Below are 8,955 nucleotides of genomic sequence, written 5' to 3' on the forward strand. Positions count from 1 at the left end.
CTAAAACTCTAATTCAATTAGAATAGGAAACAAACTGACTCAATTGGCTTAACTATGGTCAACATGACCTTAGCCTTTATTTCCCTTAATAACTCAAGACTAACTAACAAGTGTTGCTGGAAACTTATTTAAATAAATAACAAGAAATAAGCATGACAAATCTTCAATGATTCTTGAACCCGATTGCACCATCAACCATCAATTGAATTTCCTTGAATTTGAAGGGAATCCAAATCTTCATGTTCTCATCATTCCCCTCCTCTTGAAAGACGATTTATCCTCAAATCGAGTGCTTGCTTACAAATGAGTAACTCGGAGAATGTCGTTATAAATGCAATCCAAGAACCATGTCGCCAACTCAACTTGATTATGAACACGAACCATTGCACATGCTCAATTTGTCAAGAATATCTTCACGCAATTGTACTTGGCTAGAATTTGGAAGTCAACCAATATTTGGAAATCAATCAAGATTTGGCAATCAATCAAGATATCAATCAAGAGTTGGAAACCAATCAAAGATTTGGAAATCAATCAAGATATCAAAAAAGATTTCAATCAAGATTTGGAAACCATTCAAGGCAAGGCTGCCTTTTTTTTCCTTCTTTCTTTCTTTTTTTTTTGAATTTCTAACTTGCCAATTCAAGAAAATAAGGTAGCCGCACTTCAAGATTCACTACAAGAAATATATTTTTCAGTGACAAAAATTTATGTGACAACAAAAATCTTGTCACAGATAACCTAATTCAGTGACGACATTAGGTGTCATCACAGATGAGTACATCACAAGCATAATCAGTGACAACATTGGAAGTTGTCATTCTCAACTCGTCACGAAATAGTTGGCGCGCATCTCATTTGATGCCGCGGGAAATGATTTTATGACAACTCAAGTAAAGTCGTCACAAACGCTCTCTCTACAGTGACAACATAACTTCTTGTCATTGAAAGTCTACCCGGTTCCAATTTTGTGACAACTTTTTGCATCACTGTATACTACAGTGTTTTCATCAACTTTCACTAATTGTACTATGACACCCTAATTTTATTTTTTAGCCCCCAATTCTTTTATATTAGCAAAAGCACCGAAGATATGACACCCTAATTTTATAATTTAGCCCCTATTCATTATGTATTAACAAAATGCAAATGATATAATAACAAACTATTTTTAGATATTTGTAATTTTTGCTAAGTTGACATAATAGACATGTCTGAGCATAAAATTTTTTTCATGAATTGTTTATTATTACTTATAACAACCCCCAAAAATCAATAACTGAAATAATTTGAAAATGTGTAATTGAATATAATTTGTAGTCTAATGTTAGCACTGTGAAAGATTAGTATAACGTGTAATACATCATAAGTAATAATTATTTTCATATGGAATGGGTATATACGAAATTAAAATTATTCAGTAAAATATCTGTCGTGCAATAAGATTGAGAGTTGTAACACATTTAACAGAATATTTGATTACATGTTTCTTTTAATTTATTATAAAAACTAAGTAATAGACAAAGAGTAGGATAAGCATGAGTAAGAAGTGCTATACTGTATATAAGCAATTCTATAGTATTTTCATCAAATTTCACTAATTCTACTATGGCACCCTAATTTTATTATTTAGCCCCCAATTCTTTTATATGAGCAAAAGCACAGAAGATATGACACCCTAATTTTATAATTTAGCCCCTATTCATTACGTATTAGCAAAATGCAAATGATATAATAACAAACTAGTTTTATATATTTGTAATTTTTGCTAAGTTGACATAATAGACATGTCTGAGCATAAAAATTTTTTCATGAATTGTTTATTATTACTTATAACAACCCCCAAAAATCAATAACTGAAATAATTTGAAAATGTGTAATTGAATATAATTTGTAGTCTAATGTTAGCACTGTGAAAGATTAGTATAACGTGTAATACATCATAAGTAATAATTATTTTCATATGGAATGGGTATATACGAAATTAAAATTATTCAGTAAAATATCTGTCGTGCAATAAGATTGAGAGTTGTAATACATTTGACAGAATATTTGATTACATGTTTCTTTTAATTTATTATAAAAACTAAGTAATAGACAAAGAGTAGGATAAGCATGAGTAAGAAGTGCTATACTGTATATAAGCAATTCTATAGTATTTTCATCAAATTTCACTAATTCTACTATGGCACCCTAATTTTATTATTTAGCCCCCAATTCTTTTATATGAGCAAAAGCACAGAAGATATGACACCCTAATTTTATAATTTAGCCCCTATTCATTACGTATTAGCAAAATGCAAATGATATAATAACAAACTAGTTTTAGATATTTGTAATTTTTGCTAAGTTGACATAATAGACATGTCTGAGCACAAAATTTTTTTCATGAATTGTTTATTATTACTTATAACAACCCCCAAAAATCAATAACTGAAATAATTTGAAAATGTGTAATTGAATATAATTTGTAGTCTAATGTTAGCACTGTGAAAGATTAGTATAACGTGTAATACATCATAAGTAATAATTATTTTCATATGGAATGGGTATATACGAAATTAAAATTATTCAGTAAAATATTTGTCGTGCAATAAGATTGAGAGTTGTAACACATTTAACAGAATATTTGATTACATGTTTCTTTTAATTTATTATAAAAACTAAGTAATAGACAAAGAGTAGGATAAGCATGAGTAAGAAGTGTTATACTGTATATAAGCAATTCTATGCATGTTAAATTTTTTAAACATGTTTTATTGTGTAAGTTTTATTGTAAGGTAATTTCTTAAATAATTTGTATATTGAGTTGTCCAAACCCAAAAAGATGTATATAGACACAAACAAGCACACATAGATATACATGCACAAAAAAGAAACCAATATCAAATAATTTATTTGATATTTATAGATGAGATTAAGGAAAAAAAAAGAGATTAAGTATGAAAAAAGAAACCTGAAAAAAAAAAATTTGACCAGGGAAAAAAAAAAAAAGATGTGTGAAGCTAAAGGCGCGAATCCTGGAATCTCAAAGACGTGCTTAGATGCCAAAAAAAATAAGAGCGCCAGTCTGAAATCTGAAAGAGGCGCGAGGCGGGTGGCTGAAATCTTTACAAAATGACGTCGTTTTTGATTGTTCACAGACAAACAAAAGTCTCGCCGCTTCTCTCTTCCAACACTTAGACAAATTTCATTCTCAGTCTTTCCTTCCTATGGTGAACACCGAAAAACTCTGGACCTCAAACACCTTCTGCTTCCGCAAAATGCTCCTCTAAAGCACCATTGACGAGTGCCAATCTTCAGGTCAAGCTCGCCGAAGAAGCGAAGTCAGAACACTTCCAAGCTCCCTTCTCGTTCCGCGACTTCAGCTCAGACTTTTCTCCGACCCCCTCCTCGGAAGTTGGCCTCTCATAACCACCGGATCCATATTCGGAAGTTGGCCTCTGGTATCCACCGGATCCATATTCGGAACTTGGTCTCTGGTATCCACCAGATCCATATTCCGAGCTAGGCCTCTCATACTCCGGTTTCCGGCCGTACCCGGATCCGTACTCCGAGGTAGGCCTCTCGTATTCGGAGCCGGGCCTCTGGTACCCAGATCCATATTCAGAACTAGGTGGCTTCGTGCGACCGTATCCCTCAGATCCGAAACCGCCGCCTCCGTACTCGCTCTCTCCACCATAGCCACCAGCTCCGGGACGGTTCACGCCAGGCTGGAAGGCGTAGTTGGGCTGAGGGTTGTCATGCCCATAGCCCCCAACATCCCCAGATGGGGCCCCGTAGGAAGGTGGAGGGGGACCAGGGCGGCCGGGGCGGGGCTTGGGGCGAACATAACTTTTGTACTCATTTTCGAGGGCCTGGTCACCGTAGGCGGAGGGCTCAGCATAGGAGGAGTACTGGGGGCGGTCGTAATCGAAGGACTCGGAGGTTGATGAGGAGCTGCAGTAGCAGGTTTCCTCGGAGGGAGGAAGTGGGCGGCCGTAAGTTAGAGAAATGTCGTATCCACCACTGTATGGGGTGGGATCGTACTCATCAAAGTCCTCGACGTCATCGCTGTGATCTTTTCGGAAGTAAGACATGGTTTGTTGATTGGTCCTGCTGCTCTTTTGCTCAAGAAGAATGCAAACTGGTGAATTAGCAGTGGGAAAGGTAATACTCTTGGCCAAATCGCATCCGAAACACTTGCGATCTGGAGTATGAACAGTGTTAGGGCATTGTGAGTTAAATTTTCTTCTAGACCTTGTGTATTATGTTGTGGAAGTAAAGCTAGCTTATGGCTTACTGTTGACCCACATTTGACATATATGACATATGATATATCTACATGGGCATTTTAGGAGGCGTGGGGTTTTGGGAGGCTGGCAAGGGGTTTGAAGTGCGCAAATCAAAGGGAGGGCTTTATAACTATATCTGGAACTTTATTAACTTAACCAGATCGAGAAAGGAGTTTGTAGCACTTATCTAATAAATTACATGGTTATGATACTTAAGAAGACATGCTTAATATACAAAGTTATTTTATCTAAGGGTTTGGAGCTGAAATTGTAGATATATCTTAAATTTTAGTCATGAAGAATCATGTGGTTAGTTGAGATTGAATGATACATTTTAGAAATGCACTCTTATCATCTGCAATTGAGTTGGATATTTGAGCTATCTGCTTCGCTTGAGAGCAGATTACTGTTCTTGTTCCTCATGTTATCGGCTTCAATACCATCTATGAGAGTCAAGGAACTTCATCAATGATAAGAATATAATGCCTTAATTTTCCTCCTTACTAGAGTTAAATGCAACAACATTTTAAGTGAACATAACTTTTCAAGGCCATGGTAATTAGACCTCTGGAGAGGTCACAAGTATTAAGGAACTACTCGTTTGCTCGCTGCTGCAAGAACCAAATTTATGAGCTTGATATCCATCTCGTAAGCTAATTCCTCTATGTATAAGCTCACATTATCATGCATGTCATGCTTTCCATCTTGTATTACACAAATTTGGAAGCAAAGCTAGAAGCAACATTGGTGCCTGATCTCCATTTTGTTTTTTAGATGTATATGAGCGGCTTGTCCAGGATGGTAAGAAAGCTGGTTTCTTTCAGTTGCTGGCTACGCAAACTGTCAGTGCTGTATGGCATGTAAGTATGAGCTATAGTTTTTTTCTTTCATTTCCTTTCTTTTGAGAAGACATGGTTTCATTAGTTTAGTATTATATTTCTGATCATATATCACTATCGGAATTGGTAGTAGTTGTATTCATGGAAGTTAAACATTTATGTTCCTAACAGGTGCATGGGTCCTTATTGTAAAATATATATTAATTAGCTAAATACAGGTTCTCTTCTTGGTTTCTTAAAATCAGCTAATTATAGTTTCTTTTAAGCTAAAAGCATCTGAGTAACAGAATCGATTTTATGCAGAAAGGCTATTTATGAGGAGCAGTCTTCTAGTTAGTTTTGAAAACAGCTTTTTAGGTTGGAGAAATTTTAAAAGTGAAACGTAATTCCAAATTTTTGGAGTTCACCTTTTGGATGATCACCTTTTCTAATCAGCTTCAGAAAAGCTGAATCGAACAAGGGCAGCTTATTTTTCTTGCATGGTCTAATTAGTTTTGATAACCTATGCATGCTAACAATTTCAACAACATGATTCTGTAGGGTACTGGCAAATAAAACTTGATTGCTTGTGTTGGCCATCTTCTATGATTTGGCTATATACTTGGCTTTCCTGAATCAGGAATATTGGTCGATGCAATATGTTGTTGTTTCTTGAGCTGCATGGAGCACATTTTGGTGCCATCCATTTGGTCCTATTTACTGATTTTATTGTGATATAAGAAAAGAATATAGTTGTTATCTTTGGAAGATAACTTAACAAATTGATATGGAAATCCGGATGTTTCCATATAATCAAAAGTTGCAATGTTGGAAAGAGTTATAGGACGACAATTGCAGGCTGGAGGAAAAGATGGACTAAAACCACAGTGGAATGTTAGTAATTTAATTAATATGTGGTCTTGCTGCTTATGGAAGAGCATGACCAAAAAAGGGTAGAATAGAAGTAAAGGGCTGATGTACAAGGGTGAGATTGAATGGGATAAAGTCTTGGTTGTGTTCTTGGCTTCCTGATTATCACCATGTTTAACATCATGGAAACTTTGTCAAATGCAATAAAGAGAAGAAGGCATGTTTTCAATTTATATTTGTATTTAATATGTGTTTCCACATTCATTTATATCTTTGATGCTCTGATCTCGGGCTGTTATGATGACCTGTGTTTGATGCTTATATTCTTTGATAATAGTCCCCAGGTCATTTTCTTCCTAATTGCATTATCCTTTGTATTATTGCCATCTGAAAGCACATGCATCTTTGTTACCCCAATTTTGGTGATAATACTTCTCCCTTCCCTTGAGACGCAACATGTCCACTAGCCATATGACCTTTCATTTTCCCCCTTTTTTTAGATAATAAATAATCTGAATATCACCTCATTACATAATTAAATGTATCTGTTGTGTCGCAGGGATTGTATCCTGGGCACATGATTTTCTTTGTTCAGTCTGCTTTGTTTATTGCTGGTTCAAGAGGTATGAATATGGTCTTTACTTTGGCATATTGTGCTTAGGAATGTATTTCATCATTTGCCTGGATGTCTAATTTCTTTTGTGGTATAAATAAATTGTTTGCTCTTCATAGTTATTACAATTGAGGCACTTGAATTCTGGTTCTACAAAATAGAGATTCATTTTTAATACAATTGGGTTGCTTGATGTCAATTTAGTTGCTTGATGGCACTTGAAATCTGGTTCCACCAAATCTGATTCCACCAAATCTGATTCCTGTTTAATGCAATTGAGTTGCTTGAGGCTGATTTAGGTGCTTGAAATCTTGTTCATGTTTAATTACAGCCATTGAGGTGCTGGATGTTGCAACCAAAACTTTAGTGTTTTTAAAGCAAATGTGTTTGAACGTTGGGATGTATTCCACTTTTTTCTTTGTCGAACTCATCTAAATTTTTCTGTATCAGAATTTGTTTTTTTGTGCTAAGGAAAAAGAGGCACCTGTGATTGTATGTGTGTGTGTGTGTTCTTTTTTTTCTTGATATACTGTGTGGTTCACGATCATCTAGGCTCTCAATGATTTTGGGATTTCATTGTTGTTATTGTTATTGTTATTGCATATATATTTGTGAACATGCAGATATTTATTGTGTTTGTATTGTTATTCTATATTTCACAGAATATACATTCAATGTCTTATTTGCTATAATTTCACTTTATTTTTGTGTTAATCAATTTACTTAGATTGCTATAATTTCAAATTAGAGTGACATTAGTTTTTATAATATGGTGCCTATCTAGAAGTGTAGTTCCAGTTTTAACACCAGTGCTCATTGCTTCAATTTTGGTAACGTGTAGGTTCTAACACGATTCCCAAGAAGAAGAAGCCAGTCATTGCTGTGAAGATGGTTTTTGAATTGAAGACTACAAGGCCTATCGTGCTCATGTTTTGTTCTAGATGGGAATCGTGCTCATATTTTTGTATAGAACTTTACTACTCTCTATTGTGGATGGGAAATCACTAGTATTGTAACTGAATGGCTTATTTTGGATGGTGCATGGTTTATGACTCATTTGAGGCAACATTTATATATATATGTATTTGGGTTGATCTTCTATTGGAAATGACTGTTGGCTTTCTTTTCGTATGTTGGCTTTTTTTTTCTCCTTGCTACTCAATGAACGTTTTGTGATTGTTGGCAGCTATGTTGCGTAATTAACATTAGATTATTGCTTTTTACAAAAAAATAAATGACAATAAAAAAGTTGTCACTGCCAACAAGTTTCACTAGTGACACCAGAAAGTCGTCACTTTTTATGGATGGAAAACAATGACAACAAAAGTCGTCACTGAACGGAAGCATAATGTGACAACTCCAAGGGTTGACTATGACAAGAATTTAGCCAGCTTAGTGACAATAAAAGTCGTCACACAATGTACAACAATGAGTGACGACAAGAGTCATCACAAAAGCGAAATCGTTTGTGACGACTTTCAACAGTCGTCACATGGACCCCCTTTTGTGACATAGAACTAGTGACAGCTCTGTGACAGCAGTAAAAGTCGTCACTGACTTTTTTTGTGACGACTTCTGAATTTTTAGTGACGACTTTCGCCTGTCACAGAAACGCAATTTTCTTGTAGTGATTCAAGAGAATGATTTTTAGGGTTTTCAAAGTATCAAGATTTTTTTTTTCAAGAAACCACTATGCAATCCAAGAACTTCAAGAAATTACCAAACCAATTACAAGAAACAAACACAAGGTAAAAAAAAAAAAAAAAAAATCGGATGAACGGTATTGCTACAGTCATGAACAGTGCCTATGAATAGTACCGCCGTGAACAATTCCAAATATATATATATTTTTTTTGCTTTTGACGACTGAACACAAGGTTACGACTTCACTTGGAAGAAATTTAATGGGAGTTAAACCCTTGAAAAACCTGTTTTCAAGAACGTAATCACACCAAAAAATTCCAACCTCGATCAATCACAGGATAGGTTAGACTCAAGTGATAAAATCAAGAAAACAAGAACCAAAATTTATTTTTTTGTTTCTTTTAAATCAAAAGGTGGCTAGGGTTTTGGTAGAAAATAAATAGAAAACAAAGGAAAAGAAAAGGATATTAACCTGAATCAAGAGTCGAAGCTCTGATACCAGATGATGCGAACTTGACCCAACAAGAACCTGTCTTGAAGAACCAAGTCGATCAGGCAGCGGAAGGATCTATCTTGACCAGGTTATGGAACAATAACTACATTGCTAGACCTAAAGAGAACCCGTCTCTAGAAACCTAGTGGATTGGTTATTGGTTATGGAACAATAACTACCTTGCTAGACCTAAAGAGAACCCGTCTCTAGAAACCTAGTGGATTGGTTATTGGCTTGAAAGAA

General features: G+C 35.2%; 1 protein-coding gene and 1 long non-coding RNA gene across 2 annotated transcripts; one reads left to right on the forward strand and one right to left on the reverse strand.

Annotated features, from left to right (window-relative positions):
* Window positions 1-3,299: 3,299 nt before the first annotated feature.
* On the reverse strand, window positions 3,300-4,130 carry LOC140015143 (uncharacterized). The gene has a single exon (XM_072067040.1). It carries the CDS (start codon window positions 4,077-4,079, stop codon window positions 3,300-3,302), a length of 780 nt encoding a protein of 259 aa, XP_071923141.1. The 5' UTR covers window positions 4,080-4,130.
* Window positions 4,131-4,966: 836 nt separating this feature from the next.
* LOC140014968 (uncharacterized) lies at window positions 4,967-6,733 on the forward strand. The gene is made up of 2 exons (XR_011821717.1): window positions 4,967-5,134; window positions 6,522-6,733. It is a non-coding gene; the product is annotated as an uncharacterized lncRNA (long non-coding RNA).
* The last annotated feature ends 2,222 nt before the right edge of the window (window positions 6,734-8,955 follow it).

The sequence above is a fragment of the Coffea arabica genome, chromosome 10e (assembly GCF_036785885.1).
Source record: "Coffea arabica cultivar ET-39 chromosome 10e, Coffea Arabica ET-39 HiFi, whole genome shotgun sequence".
In the NCBI taxonomy this organism is placed as follows: Eukaryota; Viridiplantae; Streptophyta; class Magnoliopsida; order Gentianales; family Rubiaceae; genus Coffea; species Coffea arabica.

Excerpts from the sequence above, each read along its gene's own strand:
- LOC140015143 (XM_072067040.1), bottom strand. The coding sequence starts at position 4,079 with ATGTCTTACTTCCGAAAAGATCACAGCGATGACGTCGAGGACTTTGAT.